The sequence below is a fragment of the Papaver somniferum genome, chromosome 5 (genome assembly GCF_003573695.1).
Source record: "Papaver somniferum cultivar HN1 chromosome 5, ASM357369v1, whole genome shotgun sequence".
Classification (NCBI taxonomy): Eukaryota; Viridiplantae; Streptophyta; class Magnoliopsida; order Ranunculales; family Papaveraceae; genus Papaver; species Papaver somniferum.
Window position 1 is genome coordinate 102,407,860 of NC_039362.1, and position 22,697 is coordinate 102,430,556.

The 22,697-nt window shown below is 35.4% G+C and overlaps 2 protein-coding genes across 3 annotated transcripts; both read right to left on the reverse strand.

Annotated features, from left to right (window-relative positions):
* Nucleotides 1-8,674: 8,674 nt before the first annotated feature.
* Nucleotides 8,675-12,262, reverse strand: LOC113282329. Of its 2 annotated transcripts, none has more exons than XM_026531315.1 (6): nucleotides 11,827-12,262; nucleotides 11,399-11,512; nucleotides 10,970-11,022; nucleotides 10,582-10,637; nucleotides 9,642-9,882; nucleotides 8,675-9,280 (listed from the first exon to the last, which is right to left on the reverse strand). In XM_026531315.1, the coding sequence occupies exons 2-6, from the start codon at nucleotides 11,429-11,431 to the stop codon at nucleotides 8,947-8,949; spliced, it is 717 nt and encodes a 238-aa protein (XP_026387100.1). In that variant the 5' UTR covers nucleotides 11,432-11,512; nucleotides 11,827-12,262; the 3' UTR covers nucleotides 8,675-8,946. The 2 variants fall into 2 exon arrangements, with proteins under 2 accessions (XP_026387100.1, XP_026387102.1); XM_026531317.1 differs by having other exon boundaries at nucleotides 9,642-9,846; nucleotides 11,827-12,261.
* Nucleotides 12,263-13,857: 1,595 nt separating this feature from the next.
* Nucleotides 13,858-18,520, reverse strand: LOC113282330 (pescadillo homolog). The gene is made up of 13 exons (XM_026531318.1): nucleotides 18,438-18,520; nucleotides 18,264-18,349; nucleotides 17,880-18,128; nucleotides 17,661-17,786; nucleotides 17,413-17,497; nucleotides 17,208-17,318; nucleotides 16,643-16,736; nucleotides 16,278-16,519; nucleotides 15,711-15,818; nucleotides 15,304-15,425; nucleotides 14,972-15,191; nucleotides 14,347-14,553; nucleotides 13,858-14,197 (listed from the first exon to the last, which is right to left on the reverse strand). Exons 1-13 carry the CDS (start codon nucleotides 18,459-18,461, stop codon nucleotides 14,108-14,110), a joined length of 1,764 nt encoding a protein of 587 aa, XP_026387103.1. The 5' UTR covers nucleotides 18,462-18,520; the 3' UTR covers nucleotides 13,858-14,107.
* Between the last annotated feature and the right edge of the window lie 4,177 nt (nucleotides 18,521-22,697).

Here is a 22,697-nt window from a genome sequence, read left to right on the forward strand (position 1 = left end):
TTTGCCCACAAAGTGTCAGGTTCATCCAATAACCTCCAAACCACCTTAGAAAGTATAGCAAGATTGCCTTATCAGCATCTCTAAATCCTAGCCCTCCTTGAGCAATTGGTTTGCAGAGAAAAGCATAAGATTTTATATAAATACCTTTAGAATTGGAATCCTTACCCCACCAAAAATCCCTTTGAATATCATTCATTTTCTTAGTTAACTTCTTAGGAATTCGAAAACACCCCATTTGAAAAGTAGGGATACTAGATAAAACATGTTTATTCAAAACCATCCTACTAACCTGTGCAAGAATTTTATTCCTCCATCCCTGAATTCTTTTCTCCATTTTCTCAATTAAGGTATCAAAGGTTTTGAGTTTAGATTTATCAACAAAAAGAGGAGCCCCCAAGTAAGAATCTTTAAGATTGATTTTTTTATTTTATTATAAGCAATCTGCTCATCATTCTTTGATGCCTCGGATGAACCTTTTTGCTAAAAAACAGGCCAGACTTGTTGAAATTGATTAGTTGACCAGAAGCTTTACTAAATTGTTCAATAATGTTTAAAAGGTTACGACATTCCCCTAAGTCAGCTTTAGCAAAAAGCAAACAATCATCGGCGAAAAGAAGGTGCGAAATTGGTTAACTAGTCTTACTCATTTTAACACCATGAATACGTTTCGAGGCTTCATTAGCCAAAAGCAGTCTTGAAAAAACTTACATACAAATAATAAAAAGATAGGGAGATAAAGGATCTCCCTGTCTCGAGTAGGTTTGAAAAATTGACCAGGCTTTCCATTCAGGAGCACCGCTATAGAGGTAGTCGAAACACACTGAAAAATCAAATCACACCAGTCTTGACTAAAACCAAATTGCAAAAGGGTTTTGTTTAAAAATTCCCAACTAACCCTGTCGAAAGTCTTCGACATATCAATTTTAACACCGAACCACCCAACTTTTCCTTTTTTGTTTTCTTCATAGAATGCACAATCTCGTGAGCAACAATAATGTTGTCCGAAATTTTCCTAGAAAATAAAAAAGCTGATTGATACGGTGAAATAACCTTATCCAACAAGATTTTCATTCTATTTGCGAGTAATTTAGCTATGATCTTGTAAGACGTATTACAAAGACCAATGGGCCTGAATTCACTTGGGTCTTTAGGAGTTTTAGTTTTTGGAATCAGGAAAAGATGAGTTTTGTTAAGTTCTGGAAGTAAAGTTTTTTGGATAAAGAAGTTTTGGACAGTTGAGACAACTTGGGGACCAATAGTCCCCCAATTGTGCTTATAAAAGCTAACAGGAAACCCATCAGGTCCCGGGGACCTATTGGGCTTCATTTTCTTAATTATACCAAAAATTTCATCATTGTCAGGAATTCTAAGCAAAGCTAGATTATCAGTCATAGTGATCACTGGCTCAATATGGACAAGATTATCAGAACTTAAAGCAACAACAGGAGCAGTAAACAGATTTGCGAAATATTCACTCAACACAATAGCAATTTGATTTTTCTCCTTAACAACATGCCCATGGGAATCAGTAATACAATCAATATTATTCCTTTTCCTTCTATTAAGAGTAACTCTATGGAAGTACTTAGTATTTTTTCCCCCTAAGGAAATCATGTTATCCCTAGATTGTTGTTTGGCTATTTCCTCTTGTGTGTCATACAAAAGCTTTAGTTGATGCAATTTAGAGTTTTTCAAAGCAAAATTATGAGAAGAAGCTATCCTTTTGTCAATATTTTCTACCTCTTTCAACAGTCTATTTTCTTTTTTTTTTGGGTTACCAAAAACAGCATATTTCCAAGTAGACAAGTTTTCCCCTGAAGCATGTAGATTTGCAGCCAAAGCTCTAGCTGGCTCACTCATAGAGTGATCCCGAGAAGAATTAACCAAACCAATACAAGAGGCATTCTTCAACCAAGTATCATAGAATTTAAAAGGATATGAAGAATTGGAAAACCCATTATCAAGAAGCAAACAAATAGAATTATGATCAGATCCTAAAGCTACCTGGTTAGTAAGAGATGCATTGGGAAATTGAAGAATCCATTCAGAATTATGAAAAAGCCTTATCTAATCTCTCTTGGATATTCTGACCTCCCTCCCTATGATTATTCCAAGTAAAAATATTGCCTTTAAAACCTAAATCCTCTAAACCAGACCTTTGTATGATTCTAGCATAAGCACCGACCTCTCTACTGTTGAAGGGCAACCCCCCTAGCTTTTCTGACTGATCAAAAACCACATTAAAATCCCCTAATACAACCCAAGGCATACCAATTCTATTGACCCTAGAAGCAATTTTTTCTAGAAATTTCCAAGCCACAGGCTTTTCGGCCGGATAGGGACTTCCGTAAAAACAAGTTAACAACCATTCATTCATAGCAAAATTAGATTTGATAATCACATTTATCATATTGATATTTGAATGCACAATTTCGAATTGAAATCCATCTAACCAAGCAATTGCCAGACCACCCTTAGTACCAGCTACTCCCACCGGATCAACGAAATAAAGATTAGGGAAACTAGCTAGGAGTTTTCTCATCAAAGGCTGTTGAGATTTAGTTTCAGAAATAAACAAGACATCAGGCTTCTCAAATTTTATCAAATGATTCAAGTGATTCCTAGTTGATTTAGGCCCACAACCTTGAGCATTCCATGAGATAATTTTCATGATGCAGAGAAAACAAGTAAACCAAAGTAATTGAAAGAAAATATATTCAGCAGCCACTAAGGCAAAACACTTCAAACTATCAGGAAAACTTGGATAAGACAGAGAATAGGTAGGGAAAAATTTAAAATTCTTTATAGGAATGGGAAAACTGACTTGTATTGCAGTTCCAATCAAAGAAGACCTTCCAATCCCAGTGTTAGCAAAAATTTCTATCTCCATTTTGTTTTGAAAATTAATAAACAAAGCTCCTTCGCCTCTTACTACTTGAACATTCATCATTATGGACCAACAAATAACTTCATCCGAAAAAATCAGTTCATCTCTGACCCAGGATAACTTCTGAATTGCTTTCCCAATCACCTCACTCTTGGAAACCCCATAAGAATAATTCGGATCAACATCTCTATTAATAGGCATAAGGATTCTAAAGAAACCCGAATTTGACTCCACCACCTTGAAACTATTGATTTTTGTTCTCTTTGGACTCTTTAAATCGTCTTCATTTATCTTCAGATCCCATTCCATCCTTCCTCTTTTATACCCACACAAAATTAATTTGGAAGATTTAAAACCCTTATAAATTTCAACACCATGAGTTTGAGTAAAAACTTCGTCTTCTTTCCCTTTGCTAGGGATTAAGGAATTTTCCTCCGAGACAAAACCAGAATTTTCATCTCTCCAAAATTGATTCATTTTTTTTCTATCCTTCTTTATTATTAATTAAAATAGAACTTAAACTATCAGATGGAGGACATGTGTTGGCCTGACTAAGATGACACAAGGCTATAATATGAGAAACAAAGACTTGAGACCCCAAGACCGAAGAGAACTTAAGCTCAGCCCACAACATTTCTTCAAAGCCCATAACCTTTTTATAAACATAATCCACTTTCTTTCCGGTATACCCATTCCCCAAACCCGGATCCATCTTATGTCCCAGAAACATTATATTCTGATGACCTATTTTTTTTCCAGGTTGCAAAACGGACTTCAAGGTACTCGGCGGCACCAAATCTTCAACTAAACTACCTGGTTTATCTCTAGCCTTCGGTAATACAATATCCCAAAAATTTTGTCCATGTAAAATTGATGTATAGCAGAAAAACTTAGAAGCATTTAAGCACCTAGATCCAAAAATCAAAATTCGCAATATACCATCTAACGATTTAGAAAAACCCAATTCTTCCATATAGAAACCCAGCAAAAATATTCTCCAACAAACCTCGATTAAGAATTAAAATCGAGTCCAACTTAGGAAAGCGACCGGAAGACGAGGGGAAGCAGAGCTGATGTCCGAGTAGAGGGTAAAAAAAATACTAACACTGATATGAAAGATCCACTCCGACCAGAGCTACAATACCAACTTTAGCTAGCAGAAAGCATCTCAGAGAGAAAATTAGTAGGCAAAAAACCAAAAAATATGATAAGGATTAAAATAAAACGGAAGTAGAAGACAAAGCACTGAAGTTAAAACAGAAAAATAGACTAGAAAAAAGAGAATCAGAGTTGATAGAATCACCAGAAACCAGAATCACAATACCTAGAATCACCTGAACCAGAATCACAGTCACAAGAATCACCCGAAATAGAAACACAATCACGAGAATCGGTCTCAAGAACTAGAACCGGTTACAAAAGTCATTTGAGAACAAAATATTCTTTCATATGAAACACTGTTAGAGACTCTCTCTCTCTCAACTGCTATGTATAAGCACATACCTTAATTAGCTCATAACAGTTGAAAGAAAAACTAAGAAATTTCAATTATTTTCTTTCTAGGTAGACACTTCCACTTCTATCTACTCTTATTCTTTGATGATGGAAAAATTTCTTATAAACAAGAGCTAGAATGGAGTCCACCTCATGATAGGAAAATCATATGTCATTCAACCTTCCATCAAGAGTTCAAAAATAGCCTCACATAGCATTATTATAACTAGTACTAATTAACATGTTTATGTACCCTTAAACATGCATAATTAACATGAACAAACCTTAACCTCATTGATTAAGATTAGTATTAATCCAGTTTAAAGAAATACAAAACATGTTTTGTTGCTAAACCAACATAGAGACTAACATCTCCCACTTTGGGCAGCAACAAAACCTTTTAAGTTTTAGAAAACTTTACAAAACAGAATTGGATTAGTAAGATAGAAATCTCTAGGTGGCCAACATTTTTTAGGAAATATAATCCTACTCAATGAGCAAACATTCATGTATAACCTTATCCTCAAGATCAACAATACGCTAGAATTCGACTATGAAAACCCAAACACCAATTAAAAGATGCACATGTCATTTCCATAATCATAAATCTAGGCGGACTATTGTTCTTGAGTTAATCTTTATAGCCATACTTACATACAGTACAATAACCTTTTAATCATTATATAAATCTCTTTGTGCCTTATAGAAAAGACTTCCTTGTGATCTTAATAGGAATTGCTAATGTCTTTTTCAAGAGACGACAACGTTCTTATGACCTCAAAAGAGATCTGCCAACGTCTTTTAAGAGACTACCGCACTCTTATGACCTCAAAAGAGATCTGCTAACGTCTTTTAAGAGACTACGACATTCTATTTTGACCTCAAAGAGATCTGTGAATCTGTAAATGCATCAATTAATACATCACAGCAAATGCAAGATACCAAGAGCATTTATAACAAAGTATGTTGATATGCAAACTGAGATATTTAATTATTCGCAACCAAAATATACAAGTTCCAGTCATACATCTAAGACATATTCAACAACAACCATAGAAGGTACATGCTCTTTAAACACCTTAGGGTTCAAACATTTAGTCATAGGATCTGCAAGCATACTTCAGTCGAAACATAAGAAATATCAATTTATCGATTCTTGATTTTGTGCTTTACCAAGAAGTATTTAACATCTATATGTCTTGCTCTTCCTGTCCCTTGATTGTCTTTCACAAAGCTAATTGCAGGTTGGTTATACAGTAAAATTTCATAGGTCTAGATATAGAATCTATAACTTAAAGACCTTTCATAAAATTTCTCAGCCAAACTGCATGAGTTGTTGTTTCGTAGCAAGCAATGTATTTTGCCTCCATTTTGGATTGAGCTTCAACAGATTGCTTTACACTTCTCCACGAAACAGCACCTTTAGCAAACATAAATACATAACTAGATGTGGATTTCAGCTTATCTGAACCCATAAAGTCAAAATCTGAGAAACATTCCACTTCCGATTCATTAGATCTTCTGTATACAAGCTGGAAACGTTTAGTTCTTTGCAAATAGAGAAGCACTTTCTTCACTGCTTTCAAGTGTAGTTCACCTGGATTTTTCTGGTAACGTCCCAAAACATTAACGACAAAACTACTGTCTGGACGGGTGCAAATCATGGCATACATCAAGTTGCCAACAACTGATGCATGCCTTTTAAAGTCTATTCGACTCCTTTCTAGATCTGATTTAGGACACTACATGCGGTTGATATTATCATCCTTCACAATAGGTGCTTCATCCGGTGCACAATTCTGCATTTCAAATCTCTAGAGTATCTTCTTGATGTAGGCTTCTTGATACAAACCCAGTAAACCTCTGTTTCTGTCCTGATGTATCCGAATACCAAGAACATATGAAGCTTCTCCTAAATCTTTCATCTCGAAATTGGTTGAAAGAAAATTAGTGTCATGCAACATATGAATGTTGTTGCTAGCAAGTAGAATATCATCAACATACAAAACTAGGATAATAAATTTGCTTCCACTAGTTTTCAGATATATGCATCTATCAACTTTATTCTCAACGAAACCGTAAGATGACACTACTTGATCGAATTTCAAGTACCACTGACGGGATCCTTTTTTTAACCCGTATAAAGACTTCTTTAAGAAACATACCTTTGATTCCTGGCCTTTGGATACGAAACCTTCCGGTTGTATCATGTAAATCTTCTTATCAAGATCACCATTCAAAAAGGATGTCTTCACATCCATCTGATATAATTCAAGATCAAAATGAGTTATCATTTCCATGATAATTCTAAATAAATCTTTCTTTGAAACTAGAGAGAAGGTTTCTTCATAATGAACACCTTCTTCTTAAGTAAATCCTTTCGCTACAAGTCTGGCCTTGTACCTTTCGATACTTCCGTCAGTATTACGTTTGATTTTGAAAATCCATTTACAACCAACCGTTGTTGCACCTTCAGGCCCATACTCCATTATTATCCATTGATTCTTATTCTTCATTTATGGTAGGAATCCAAACATAAGAGTTCTTTCCATTCACAACTTGTGAATATGTTAACGGTTCTTCCATATCGTCATTAATCCATATGACTCCAACATGAATGTACTAAAACCAAGCTTGACGACTGTTTTTCTCAGTTTAGCAGATCTGCACAAAACTATTTCTTCCTTTTCTGCGGCTTTAGATGATTCTGGAATGTCAACTGTTGATTCTTTATGAACTTCGTTCTAGCCAGATCTGTAGGATCCTTTTCTTCAAATACAATCTGCCGAGATTCACTCCCACTGAACTGATCATCCTCAAGAAACTTAGCATGGTTCATTTCAACAATTTCGAAAGGCTTAGATGGACAGTAAAATCTGTAACCCTTCGATCTGTTCGGGTAACCAACAAAGAAACAACTTGTAGTGCGAGAATCAAGGGATTTTTCTGAATGATTTAGCCTAGCTTATGTTTCATAGCCCCAAACATGAAAATGATTTAGACTCGGTTTCCTACCTGTCCAAAGTTCATAGAAAGTCTTCGTAACTTCTTTAATAGGTACACGATTAAGTATGTACACTGCTGTTTTTAGAGCTTCTCCCCAAAAGGATTCATGTAATGTAGAATTACTCAACATAGTACGAACCATATATTTGTAAGTTCTACTACGTATGTCAGCAACTCCATTTTGCTCCGGTGATCCGGGAGTAGTAAACTGAGCCACAATACCTTTTTCTCGCATAAAATCAATCATCTTTCCATGAGGATCATCATGAGAATCATCTTTCCCATAATATTCTCCTCCCATGTCAGATCTCAACACTTTAATTTTCTTCTCAAGTTGGTTTTCAACTTATGTCTTGTACGTTTGGAAAACTTCCAAAGTATCTGATCTTTCACAAATAAAATAAGATTAAGCATAAGCATAACGAGAATAATCATCTATAAACGTAATGAAGTATCTCTGACCACCTCTAGAAGCAATTGTAAAAGGGCCACATATGTCAATATGCACAATTTCAAGTAACCCTAGACTTCTAATAGATGTTTTCTTTCTAGATTTAACAAACTTCCCTTTAACCAGGCTATACAAGTGTTGAAAAATCCAGTTGCAGTAACATATTTTCCCTTCTAAGCCTTTCCATTCGATCTTTAGATATGTGTCCTAGACGCTGATGCCACAACATCGAAGAATTTTCAGTGTCTAAACTTCTTTTGGTACTTTTAGATGTATCAACATTCATGCAAGATACTGAATTTTACAGAAATTAGATCAACATTCAACTTGTATAGATTATCAATATTCGGCCCATAACCAACCAGTTGAGAATCATAATACATCTTAGAACATCCACCACCGATAAAAAGAAGGAAACGAGATCTTCTGAGAATCTATCTCGTCCCTCTCTCAAAGCAATGTAGTGCTCCATCAAACCAATTACAATAGTCTTGATCATGTTTATTATATATTTTAACCTGCTGGTAACCATCAAGCAGGGTCGTACCGAGTAGTTAGGAAGTCGCCTCGTCCCGGGGCCCTCCAAAAAAAAAAATCCTTTCCTTTTGCCTGTATGTATACTAATTCCTAAGTGTTTCAGGAGAGAAAAAATTGAAACTATTTTTAAAAAAATTGGAGAAAAAAAAATGAAGCTACTTTAAAAAAAAAAGGTGTATGATAATTTCTACAATATCTTATAGTTGGGCTATGTTTATACTAGTACAACCGTTGCCACGGTGGAAGGGCCGACCGAAGTAGTTGACAAAACGACATCACTACGTAATTGCACGGATTCAGATTTGTAAAGGAATTTTATTTTATTTTGTAAAAGAGATGTTCAGGAAAAATTGTAAAAGAGATTTGATATGCTGTTATTTGAATTCTAGGGCTCGACTTCAAAACTAAGTTTTCCACACCTCAAAATCCTAAATCCCAAGATATCAGCTTTCAACAGTCATAGGTGTACTAACTAAACTTTTCTAGCAGTAGCGAAAACAAAATTTTACAAGTCTTTTTCTTTTATACAAGGTTGTTCTGACTGGTTGTCAGACTCCGTGAAGCCGTTAGTTTATGTGGGAATTTCGGTTGAGACAGTAGCAGGCTGATCAGGTTGGACTGGTAATGGCAGCATTTCAAGTTTCTTCTTCTCCTTCATTATGACTTGCCTGGGCATCACCTCTAATAAAAAGCTTCCTCCATTCCATATAAATGCAGAGACTTTGAATATTTGGAAAATCACATGCAATTCGTAAGACAGAAATATTGGCACAGTTAAAGCCATTGTGGCAACTGTGAATGCAGCTTGGAACAGGGTATACATGAGCATACGATTCTGATCACCTAGAACTCCACTCAGACGCCGCCACATATTATTTGCTTTTTGTGCTTCCTTCGATAGTTCTCTGCCAACATTAGCAGCAGGAAAGAGAATAAGTGAAAAGAAATGGAAGCATAATACCTATGAAAATTTAGGCGTGTAAACTCGGTTTTCGTCAAATGATTCAAATTGCAACCCCTAGACCAGTTTTTCTAATGTGTGACAACATCCTGTATCTCAAAGATAACAACATAGAAGGAAGCATCCAGTAAAGGCGGCAATGACAAGAAGCCAGGAAGCCAAATCAGTAGCCGCCTAAATCATTAACAGGGTTAATCAAATAATTGGCAATTTGAGCCATCGAGAGCTAATAATGAAATTCTTCCCGTATGTTTGTGCCCATATACAATACGTGAGAGGTGAAGAGAGAGGGAGCGAGGGAATACCTGTAGGATGTCATTACTTCTGGATCCCTTAAAAGCCTTTGATGACGCAGAACATTGACAATGAGAAAATAGAGAATTTGACATAAGGTGCACGCAACCAAGGGAACAACAAATAGCCACGTCCAGAGGTAGGACTTGTCTTCCACATACGGCCATGAAGCTCTCTGACTCATGCTTCCCTCCGGATGCATAGCTTCAAAGGTTGCTGGATCCCACCACCGAATAGTGAAGTAAACAATCCATGCCAATGACATCAACGGTCAACCAGTGGTAGTTATAAAGATAATTAAGAAGTGTCAAAAGTGAACAGGGCAAAACAAAATTCAGATAAAGCTTCTAAATGTCTTCCCCTGTCTCCACCTCGAAGCCATCGCTTTTCCATGAAGGCACACTCTTAATATTTAACAAGAATTTAGAAAACCCTAAAGCAAACTCTAGCAACGTAAGACTCAGTTAAGTGGAAAATTACAGGCCTCTGATATCATTTTGATGTCACTGTCACAATGTTCAAACTCCAAGGAAAACGATACAGAAATTCTTTCACAAGAAACACCTTTCACGAAAATTTATTATATTTATCGCTAGGCAATTTAAATCACACAGTAGCAAGTAAAAATGACCAGTGTAACTGTATCTCTAACTTTGCACTCAAATGCAGAGCATGCTTGTATCTAGCAACTATCGTAATCTGGTACTGCAAATGCTCTAGCTTCCAATTATGAGAGACAAAACAAATCAAAATAACAGATCATGGATTGTACTTCTATGCACTTGATTGCAATCTCACAAAATGATCCATTGAATAATAGTTCAAACAATTGCTTAAAGACTAAAGAATGAAGCTACCAACGAATACGAGGTCCACATAACTGGAAACACATTGCTTGTAGAATCTATCAAGTTAATGCTATAAATCTGCATCCTTGCCAAACAAACTCACCAGGTAAAAGATGTATTAAGACGCTGACAATTTCATCAAGAGAGCTGAAGACCAGACTGCAACGCCAAACAATTAATGCCCACGTGAATGGTCCGTGCAACAGATTTTCAGATTTTTAAGTATGAAAATTCGACTAAGCAAGGAAAAGATTACTCTAAAAAACAGGATAAAGATGATGCAACTTCAACTAAATAAAGCAGGTGTAACCACAACCACTTTTATTCAATTCGTTTTTATCCATTTCATTGGTATAAATCTCAGCATTTGCTAAGGGCTTAAGAGCCCTCCACCGCTTGTATTGTGCCTTAAATTCAATTTAAATAGCAATACCATGAAGATTTGAAATAGCATCACCATGAGGATACTGTGGGTATGTCAGTATGTGTACCTCTGCGAATGAGAAGCAAACATAACCAGGAAAATGGCGTAGTAGCAGAAATCCTGTAAAAATCAACATCACAATAAGAGTTAAAGACTTTACGTATAGTACACCAAAGTGATCTATAACATAACTAATTCTTTCCAATTATAAAGCTTGCTTCATTGTTTTCCATAGTATCCAGAATAACCATACAGAAGCCAAAACACTCAGTACGTTTGTAATCACTATCAAGGATGGGTACACTCCACTTGTTAACTTGCCAAATCTAGCCCTTCTATCTCGCGAAAAAAGATGTTTATTAAGTCTCCACACTAAAGCCTCTTTCTCTTCTACTCTAACAAACCAAATAAATCGAGACACGCAACAAGTTGCTCATCTCAAGGTCCACTTAAAAGTAAGTTAACAAAAACAAAACACACTACAGTTTCAACTTACCTTGTAATTCTGAGAATGCATATGGACCAACATGCTCTTGATTCTCCCCAAGTATGTACCAGCCTACTTCACAAATCGCTTTACCACTCCCTCCTCCTCCACTATTCTCCACACCTACAAAAATCAAAGACAACCAGTTATACAACCAACATTAGAAATTTAGAATCAGTGTGATTTTAAAACTGATGAAATCATTACCCAATGAACTCCACACCATCTCAACTACATACGTTTTTTTCACATGCAATTATTCTAACATTTAAGATTCACAAACTTAGCAGTTGAATTCTTGTAAAAACAAAACACTTAGCAATTAGACATCGTTTTCTGTCGAGCTGCAAATCAAATTGTTACTGTAATGCAACCAAATAAGGATCTAATCATGATTAACCCGAAGAATTAGCATAAGAGAAGGTTCAGTTCATTACCGTAGTTAGATTTAAGGAGAGTGTAATATGTTAGTAGGATTGAGAGAGGTTGAAGGAAAATTTGTTGGAGGAATTGAAATTTCGAAATAAGTAGAGTAAATCCTGCTCTACCCCATCAGATCTATCAATTTCTCTTCCAAATTTTCATTCACTTCTCAAGTTCTCTTTCAAACTTAACCCAATTTCATTCACTTCTCAAGTTCTTCGTCTCAAAAATTCCCAATTTCCCAAAACTTTAGCAGAAATTTAAGGTTAAGTTTGTCTGAGATCGTAATAACGAAATTTAGGCTTAAATTTGTGTTGGTTTTCCTGGGATCAGTACCGTTAATTGGTGGAGACGATGGTGGTGGAGATGGTGATGGTGGTGGTGGACTGAAGAAGAAGATGAAGCAGTAGTTTCGATATGAACTTTGGGGAAGAAAAAAACTGAAGGAGAAGGAAGATAAACGAAAAAAAAAAAGAAAACTAAAAACTTTGAGGTGCCTGGGGTTCGAACCCGCGACCTTTAGTTCATTTTGACAAAAAAATCCACCTACACAAGGGGTATTCTTGGTTTTTCAGCATGGACCATTTCCGATCTTTTTCTTTATTGATCACCCACATTTGACAAAAAAGTAACCATATAAAGGTCCTTCCTCGATTTGCTCGTTCGGCCCAATTATTTTGACTAATAAGACATTTTATCTTTGGCCGCAATCAGTATCCAACATTTTACTATACAAACGTAAAAACCTCACTGGCTAAACAAGTTATATTCTCTTGATGATAGAACTTGAAAACTACTTGTATCAAGCTTCAATAATATTATCTAAAGCATGACATGAGTTTTGATATTGATAGTCATGACTTATATGCCGAAATGAAAGTTCTAAAAATTATTTGCCAGAAAAAACTGTAAAGGAAGTTGAAGTATTGTTTTATTAAACAATATGGAAGGTTGCTATCCAAATGCGGAAATTTATATGAGATTTTATTGACAATTTCAGTTATAGTGGCCTCTGCAGAAAGAAGTTTTTTTCAAAAAATTTCGATCGGCAAACATCACAAGAAAGACTGAATGACCTAGCAATATTATTTATTAAGGAAGGTATGGTGAACAACATTGATTACCATGCAATAATCGATGAATTTGCATTGAATAATTGATGAAGTTGCATTGAGGAGGCCAGGAAAGTCAGTGTTTTCTTTTTATTTTAAATGATCAGGAATTTTTTTTAGGGACCCCATTTTCGATTTTCGCCTAGGGCTTCTAAAATTAATGGTGCACATGAACCGAGCCGGACCGACGGACCGTCCCGAAATCGGTGGAACCGTACCTGATTTTGGACCGAACCGAGAAACGGGGTACAGGTACCGGTCCGAAAAATAGAAACCGAGGTCTGGGGTACAGGTACACGGTCCAATACAAGTACCGTGTCGTACCCGACCGAAAGTACCGAATAAAAGTATTCTGATCAGAAACATTGATATTGGGTTCATCATCAGCACTAGTAGGGTAGAAAAGTATTATGGGGACATAAGATGGAGGAAGAAGTTGATCAAGAAGTGATAGCTTTAAATTTCTTAATGTGGAGGTGTTGGTACTGAGGGTTTAATGATCTCTCTTAATATAACTTGGACCTTCATTTTTGCGAACACTTCGGTGAATTACTTTGAAATCGAAGTCTGAATGAACAAAATGTGCATAAGGTGGTGACATATATATAGGCTAGTCATAGTTTGATCTTCTTCCTGTTTCACACCCGATGCCCGTGCGCTCATCAGCCATGCCTTGATGCCGCGTTTTTATACTTACATCATGCACATGGACTATAGTAAACTGATATTGTTCATTGTACTAGGTGCAAACCTGATTATGACATAAGTTGGTAAATGAACCTGTATATGGATGGTTCCAAGTCCAGGAGAACTAATTATATATGCCAAATTTCAAGTCACACCACGTTTCCGAGTTTTTGAAATTACGTTAGGAAAATGAGTTAAATTATAAGTTGGTAAATGTGTGTATGCGATGTCTCTTGAAAGAACCGATTGGAACCGAACCGAACCTGATACTGTACCTGGTACCGAATGGTACCGGAACCGAGATACAAGGTACCGGTCCAAAATTTTGGATTGTCAAGAAAAAGTACTCGAACCATCTTTAAGTCAAAGTCAGTTCTCCCTTTTGGTCAAAAATACAACTTTTACTTCAATATTACTTGGAACAAAAATATGCTAGTAAAAAGTAATTGGTCCACCGAAAACAAGTAAATAAGGCTGAGAACATCAAAAACCAAAATCAGGAGGATTTGCTGGCAGGAGCTTTCTCAATATTCTCTTTCCGTTTCTTAAGAAGATTAACCTTAGCCGCCTTCTTTTCTATTCCCATCTGAAACAATGAAATAGCGAGTCAAATTTCGCCCCACACAAGCCAAGAGAATACTCATCCTTTCTATTTGAAGTTTCTAATCGTTTCGCTAAATAAGCAAAAAGAAAACAGCATGGAAAATGTAAAAAGAATAAGGAAACGGCTGATACCTCCATTGCTTTCACTAGACCCCTCTGCTTGCGTGTCCGTACAATTTGGTCCATGTCACTAACATCCTTTGCAGATCTATCAACGCGATCTTTTATCTCCTCATCAATTCTGTCCGCGTTCTTCTTTGAGCTGGCAGCAGCAGAATATGGCAATTTCTGAAGCTCTTTCTGCAGTTCTTCGTGATACCGCTTTTCAAGTTCATCCATCTGAAAACAACACAAAAACAAGAACTTATCATGAGCGACAAACAAAAAACTCAGCCATCCCCGAGATATGGAAGAAGTGTTTCACAAAAACAAACAGCAAATATAATGATTGATGAAAACCAAACACAAATACAAGAACTTTTTATGAGCGACGAACAAATAAAACTCAGCCTGCGCCGAGCGAAAGACTTCCAGAAGTGTTTCACAAAATCATACAAAAACAAACAGCAAATATTAACAATTGATAAAAAGTGAAAACCAAATCCAACACCAACACACTTCCAATCTATTTGATATCTCACATCATGCTTCATAATCTACCTTGCAAAAGTTCCTAATTCTGTATCCATATACTGGGTTCTACCTCCCAAAATCTAATGACTTAAAGTGCTTAAAAATAAACTTCTCTAGCAATTACCTTGAGCTTCTTCTGAGCAATTTCGATAGCTTCAGTCCGACTCATAATTCCTTCAGCCACTAGACTCTGAGGATCATCCAAATCCAGATTCTCTAATCCAGGCATGGGCAGTACTTCTTTCTTTGCTTCAGCTTTTAAGCGTCTAACTACCTCAGCATACTCAGGAACGTAGCCTTCTGCCTCATTATCAACAAAAGGTGACAAATGTGGAGGAGGTACCCTGTTAAATAGCACCAAAAGCAAGTTACAGATAAAATAGCATCAACACACGTACCCCTTCTTAGTGACCACAAACTAAAATAAAATTATACAATTCGAGGTGAATCACATACCTTCCCACCATGTAACCATCTGTTGGTAAAAGGATTCTCGCATTTACACAATCATAGATCCACTGCGGTTGGACATATTCTCTAGAGAGGAAGACATGGCCCTGAGTTGGCCTATCAACGATCTGCCACAAAAGAAAGACGATTTACTTGTGAAGTTTGGAATAAATTAATACCAATATACAAGGATGGTCTTGGAAGTATGTGGAATAAATTAAGGGGTCAAGTCAGTTTAAGAGACCAGGGGATAACAATCTGGAAGTATGTGGCACCATATTAATCCACCACCATTGCTCAAATTTGAACTACCGAAGAGCATGTTATTTCTAGCTTAGGTAGTCTTAGTTTTTAATTTCATTTCCACAAAGGGTGATTCAGAGGGTAATTCATAATGAGAAACTCGCACCCACCTGATGTGTGATACCATCATCAGTTTCCTGGAATGGAGCTCCTTCTCCATCCCAAGAAACTATACCTCCAAAGGCTGGAATCACAAAAAGTAAGGACTCTCTTGGTACCTAACCAAGAGGAAAAACAGAAAATGAAATTGAGTCCCAGTACAAGCACAAAAACAAAGCAAGAACATACATAAAGTTAACTACAAATACTAAATAGCTGGTCATCCACTTGTCTCCTGAATATTGAACACCATGATTTAGTGGAGAAACGAACTCTAGTCGTTCTTACAAGCACAAAAACAAAGCAAGAACATACATAAAGTTAACTACAAATACTAAATGTTAACTACAAATACTAAATAGCTGGTCATCCACTTGTCTTCTGAATATTGAACCCCATGATTTAGTGGAGAAACGAACTCTAGTCGTTCTTTTTAACAGTACCTAGAGCTAAAAACTAATATATGATTAACCGCACACATATTCAGAAAATCGATGAGTTATCCAAACACCAATTGGTGTCAGCTAAACTCCTACCAATATTATTCTATGGGAGTATATAACTATAGAAAAACATACCTCCCGACTTAAGAAGATCTTCAAATCTTTAAAGAGACCTTTACATTCCCTTGTTTCTTCGTCGTCATTATCTTCCCCTGTAATGCCCTCAACAAGTTGCATAAGTGCGCCTGGTTCATTTGCAGGAAGCTGATGCTGAAGTTGAGCTAGTTTAAGCTCAGACTCCACGGTCATCTTTACCTTCCCAGCCTGGGATTCTACCATAGAGGACCCAGCAATGTACTTGGACAATGCATACTGGTCTGCATGAGACATAGGAACAATAAAAACTGTAATAAGCTTCAAGGGGTTAAAATAGAAACCATGCTGTCTGACCTTAAAATAAACCATATGGCACATTGGGTAGGTTGCAACGAAGGTCTAACCTGCTCCTAAAGCTTCCAGGCGAGGATCAAGCATAGGTGGATAGTTCACATTTATTTCTTGATACAGTCTGAAATTGATAAATGAAAGCAGAGTCTGCAAGGCAGATAAAAGAAAGAGAAATGAAGTGTGAGCCCCTGGATAGTAAAGAGTACATAAATGTGGCAAAAATAAGCATGTCCAGTCGGATCAATTAACGTAATAGACTAAAATGGAATATAGATAAACATCATCTGACATGCATTTGCTTCATCTTACAAGGACACAACAAATCTTTCTGGCAACAAAATAATACAATTTTTTCAAAACCTAATTATTCATTTTCACCATTGACATGCTTTCGGTGTTGACCATGGACTATCAATCTTATGATGATTTTTAAACTAATTATTCATTTTCTCATGTGCAGATAGACCATACACCCTAAAAAAATCCTTCTGTAAAACCAAACGATATAAGCAATAAAAGATTGTCTGCATCTCTGTAACACTAAAAGAAACACTAAACAGCCAAGAAAATCCAAAGGTGACTAAGAAAAAGAGAAGGGGTAAATGAAAGAAGTCTAACCTCATAAAATTCCAAAAAGGTTAACATAACCTTAAAGTCAACATCATCAGTAATCACTTGCTGTAATGCATGAGGGGTTAACCATGTAATCTTTTGCCCCTCAATCTCAACCTGAGTAAATGAACATAAGAATATGCAACTTCTTCGATTCAAGAATTTTCAGGTACCAGATTCTGAAATAAAATAAAAATAATAAAAAAATCACCTGATAATATGTTCCCTTCACAGATATAAAAGTCTTCCTTAGCTTATTTGTTCTTGAGATGTATGCCTGCCATTCATGGCTCAACCTAGTCAAAAACATGAAGAAGCTACTCATTAGAACCTAAACATAGTTCTTTTAAACAATCACCAAACAATAAGATAATACATAAATCGCCATAACTAACAAAGCAGATAGCATGAGCAAGCAAATGTAACTTGGTTTTCACAATTTAATAAAATCCGACTAACCTTCGACAAGTATGGATATCCTTTACTTGAATATGCTCACTCTCAACAGCAGGTAATGCAGCAAACAAGTGCACCATAGTAAGACAATCATCTAAATCCCTTAGTGCATCAATAAAAGTAGGATACCTGCAAAAACAAATAACCACATAAATTAACCATTTGAAAATGAACAACCAGTACACATAAATACGGACACAACATACCACAAAACCAACTAACCTTTCTTTGACAAGTCTGTCAAGAGTGTAACCAGGCTTTCGAGACCTTAACCGATTAGCAAGTTCATCATTCTTCTTTGCCACTGCTTTATGTATTTTCTTATCATATGCTCTAATATCTCTGAACTTCTCCATTAACGGTTCATGTTGCAGGAAAGCAATATCCTTAGAATGATAATATGTCTTATTGTTTCCTTCATACTTCTTCTTCGGCTCTCTCGGGAAAACTCCCTTCAGAATACATAATTTCCTACAATATAAAAATTCAAATTTCATAAATCAAAATATAATATAAGTAAAACCTCAAACCCTAAAAAGACCAGCTAACCTCCCCCAAGAATCTTAAAATCTTAAACCCAAAATCAAAACTGCATCTTTAATATACCGGAACGTAGGTAAGGTAACTTGTAAATGTCTAAGTGCTTTGGTTCTGGTACTATATTTTGCTGAATTTCCTTCCTTTTTCTTTCCCTGTAAACAACGAAGACAGAATCAGTAAAAAGGATTTCAGAAACTGAATACATAGAGCATATGTAAATTAGGTATATGGAGTGATTACAGGAGGTCTGTAATGCTTGGGCATTTTTGCGACTGTGTTTGAGTTTCAGAAGAGATGCGAAGGAAGCCCTAAAAGAAGTTGGGTGAAAGGGTTTAATAGAGAAATTTCTCTTTGTATTTATATGGGTAGGTTAAGCTTGACAGGGTCGGACCTTAGTGGGTCATAAAAATGCACCCGATAACCGATGAGTTTTTTTAAGCTATTATTAGGGCGTCACATTGCAATAGAGGGGCAAAAACCCCTATCTAAAATAATTTTATAATGACCAAACAACTTTTATGTGGTTAGTGCTAATAATCTAATTAACTAATAATTAGATTGATGAAATTTTTTATATAATTAGGTATAAAAAATCATATTAAGTGATTTTGGTGGGAAGAAAAAGTTGAAAAAAATGAGAAACTTTGGAGATTTTTTCTAACTAAAACCCTAGATTTTAAATCACCTAACCAATGTTCTTTTTATTTCTCAAAATTGATGAAAGTAAGTAAAAAAAAATTGAATTTTTTAGCTTTTCAGAGCGGTTTACGGTTGGGTTTTTCCTTCGTAGCCAACCGTAAGACAAATTTACGGTTAGGTGATGATGAACTCCTAACCGTAACTAGGTAAAATTAGGAAAACCCAATTTTAAACCAGTTACGGATGGGTTTTCTTGGTCGAAACCCAACTGTAAATCAGTTACAGCTGGGATTTTTTTTGTCGAACCCAACTGTAAAACAGTTACGGCTGGGTTTTTTATGATCAAACCTAACTGTAAATCAGTTACGGCTAGGGTTTTTTTGGTCGAACCCAACTGTAAAACAGTTACGGTTAGGTTTTTTTGAGGAAAATCCAACCGTAACTGGTTCTGAAACCTAATTTTTCTACTGTTTCAATCAATCTAACCATTTCAGATGCAATTGGTTTGTTGATTACCATCATTTCTATCAAAATGCTTCTTCTGCATCTTTATTAGAGAATTCAATCGATGATTATAAGTTTTTCGAACCGTCGATTGATCGAAGATGGTGAAATGATTTTGGTTGAGAAAAAGGAGGAAATGATTTATGGTTGATGAAGGAGAGGAAGTTAAAAAGAAGAAGAATAAGAGGAGGAAAAGATCTTTGAATGAGATTTAGGTTTTGATTTTAGTTTTAGTTTTTAGGTTTTGATTTTAGTTGAAGGTTGTTTTCAACATTTGGTATTGAATCAAGAATACCCCATAACCAATTTTTTGGTCACTAGAAATCTAAGTGAAGCCCCTCTATTGGAATGTGACGTCCCAATAATAAGTTTCATATTTTATGTGAGTAAATTTTCGGCTTTTATGGATGAACGATCAAGGCTGGGCTTGGTCGGTGTAGCTACGATATAGTCGGGCCACATACTTCAAGCATGTGACTCATGTTTATATTATACGGGCTCCAAACATTTAGTTTTGAATGCTCACAAAATAATAAAATTGGGTCATCAAATAGCAATCAACAAAACCATTTATCTTACTACTTTCACTAATATTTATAATGCCATCAATTAATTAGTGTTAATAATTGATTAACTAACTAATGATAGATTAACCAAATAAAAGACTTATTTTGATATCATAATTTTTAAAAAAAAAAAAAAAAAGTTCGAAGATCAAAAAAATTTGATTTTTTGTTTCTGAAAAATTGAATTTACGGTTGGAAAACCTAACCGTAAATACAATATACGGTTGGGAGTTCATTATTTCTCAACAGTAGAAAAATTCAGGGTAACTTACGGTTGGAAAAGGTTGAAATTTGTTTTTGAGATTTTGAAATATGGTTGGAAGTTCATGTTTTCCCAACCGTAGGCACATCCAGGGAAAATTTTGAAAAAAAAAATTGAGAATTGAAAATACTTCCCAACCGTACAAATTTATACTCAATTGAAACCACCAAATTTTTACCGTAACCCTAATTTGTAAATCCCTAGTTTCATAATCATGTAATCAAAAAAAAAAAGGTGGGTTTGCAATTTTTACTCAATTGAAACCAGTATTGGCTAAGATGATCGTTGTTAAAGAAGAAAAAATGGAAGAAGAGGCGATGAAGGAGAAGAAGAAAAGAAGAGGAAGAAGAGAGACGGGTTTTTCTTTTCTCTTTTAGGTTTTAGTTTTGGGTTTTAATTAGATTTAATTTTATTTTTTGATTTTAATTAGGTTTAGGTTAGGTAATTATGTTAGTTGTCAACGGGTATTTTTGTATTTGTATTATAGAATAGGTCATCCTCATCCACCTTTTAGGATATTTGAATCCATACATGCCCTCAAAACCAAATGTTTGGAACCCCTATGATAGGCTTCATATTTATATGTTGACACGTTTTATAAAGTAGAACAAAAAATCTAAAACATTTTTATTACCTAAGTGTTTGTCTTTATTTTGTTGTTAACTTCCTACTTTTACTCAATAAGTAAAGCAGTTAAAGGATTTGGAGGGGGCAGGTTATTAAGTTATGTACGTGTCAAAATATAAAAATGGGCCACATACAAAATGTATGTGGCCCGATCACATCTTAGACGGAGGGGGTTTGGTAATGTTATTTCTTCAAAATGTATATATGGCAATAGTTTCTTGATATTGGTGTTTGGTAACAAAAATTAAAGTGCTTTTTATCTAAAAGCACTTCCAGAATATAAGAAAAACAAAAACAGAAAATAACAATCCGATGTTGGAGATTTGATGGGTGTCGCAGCGCGTCAAATTTAATATTACTTTCTCACTACTCAAGTTATATTATGAAGCAAGGGTAAAAAGGATCGTTTCCACATAGAGGTCTGGGTTTGTGGTTTGTTTTAATATTTTATGTGAAAAGGGAGGTTTTCTGATTTATGTAAACTAATCTAACCCAAAAGATAACAAGAAAGAGTAAACAAATCAATATGTGTGAATATTAGATAAAGGCTTCATCTTCAATTGTAACACGTACTTGAATAAATGATTAGAATTCAAATTTAATCTCTAATTATCAAAAACCTATAATACCTTGTACGCAAGAATACTCTGCTAATTTCCTAAAATCATCACACTTACATAAAATGACGCAAGTATGAATTCTACCTAGAGAATAACCCCACGCATTGCGCTAATCAAGTTCAATTCCCATGGAGCATTAAGATTTACGAAATTAGTCTAATTAATGCAATTGAAATACATTACGCAAACAAATTAACAAAGGTCAAATTTGATAACAAGAAAGTGTTAGAGCACTACTCGGTCGAACTTGCAACTTTTTTTATCTCAAATTTGTTTTCGATGTTATAGTAGTACAAAACTATACCTTAATTTCTAATCTACTTAAGTCAAGTCTCGGACTAAGTTAGAGTATGGTAGCTGAGGATCAGACATCATTAAATAAACCTCGAAGATTGAAGACTGAAGATCAAGCGAAGACATTTGGAGAACGTCATCAATAAAGAGGTATTGAAGACTGAACCATTCTATTTTACTCACTATCTTACCGTTCTATCTATTTGAGACGGTGTTGTATGACTTACAATAGATATTCCAAAGAAGAAGTTTTGAAACAAGTTTCTCCTGTTAAACATTCTGAAATATGATTCAAGCAATAGTTGTTCATATACACAAACTTAGTTAATAACAATTTATTGTTCATGAATTATTTTTGATTCAAGTAAATCATTTGAAAATTACCCAAGCAATAGTGTTCATCATCCATGGTAATTCGAAAAGTTTCAAATCGATTAAGAGAGTTTTCAAAACTACTGAAATTTTAGGGTTTGATTTTTTGGGAAGTTTCTGGAGAGATTCAGTCACTGATTTCTCTTGGGATGGACTTGATTTATCTAAACAGTGAAGGTATAATTGTTGGTTTCGATCAAATTGGGACAGAACATTGGATTTGAAGAAAACAGGGATTACGTGTTTATGTTTCATATTTTTGGAAACAATTCACAGGATTGTTCGTGTCAATTGAAAGACTGCGTGTATTTTCAACGAGATTGGAGTATATCAACACCAGCAGAAGCGTGAAGAAAAAATAAGAGGAAAATAAACCCGTGTTTGGCAATAAAAAGGAAAAAATATTCCCAAGAAGTAAACAAGGATTATATGGAGTTATTGCAAGATTTAGAGGTACCGTTGGATATAAAAAGGATGCGGTGGAGTTTTAGAAGGGACATCGAGAGGTTTGGGAGCTAACAGATAGCTGCACACAAGAATTGGAGGAGTAGCAGGAAAAGTTTCTGCTGCTGCAACAGTGAATAACACGAAGAACATTGGTCTGCTGAAGTCAGTC

Excerpts from the sequence above, each read along its gene's own strand:
- LOC113282329 (XM_026531315.1), bottom strand. The coding sequence starts at position 11,431 with ATGTTGGTCCATATGCATTCTCAGAATTACAAG. Across the intron at positions 11,023-11,398 it reads TGCATTCTCAGAATTACAAG|GATTTCTGCTACTACGCCAT; the intron begins GTAAGTTGAAAC and ends TGATTTTTACAG. Across the intron at positions 9,883-10,581 it reads CTTAATACATCTTTTACCTG|GGATTGTTTACTTCACTATT; the intron begins GTGAGTTTGTTT and ends TGTCATTGGCAT.
- LOC113282330 (XM_026531318.1), bottom strand. The coding sequence starts at position 18,461 with ATGCCCAAGCATTACAGACCTCCT. Across the intron at positions 15,819-16,277 it reads AGATCTTCTTAAGTCGGGAG|GTACCAAGAGAGTCCTTACT; the intron begins GTATGTTTTTCT and ends CCTCTTGGTTAG. Across the intron at positions 14,198-14,346 it reads GTCTAGTGAAAGCAATGGAG|ATGGGAATAGAAAAGAAGGC; the intron begins GTATCAGCCGTT and ends TCATTGTTTCAG.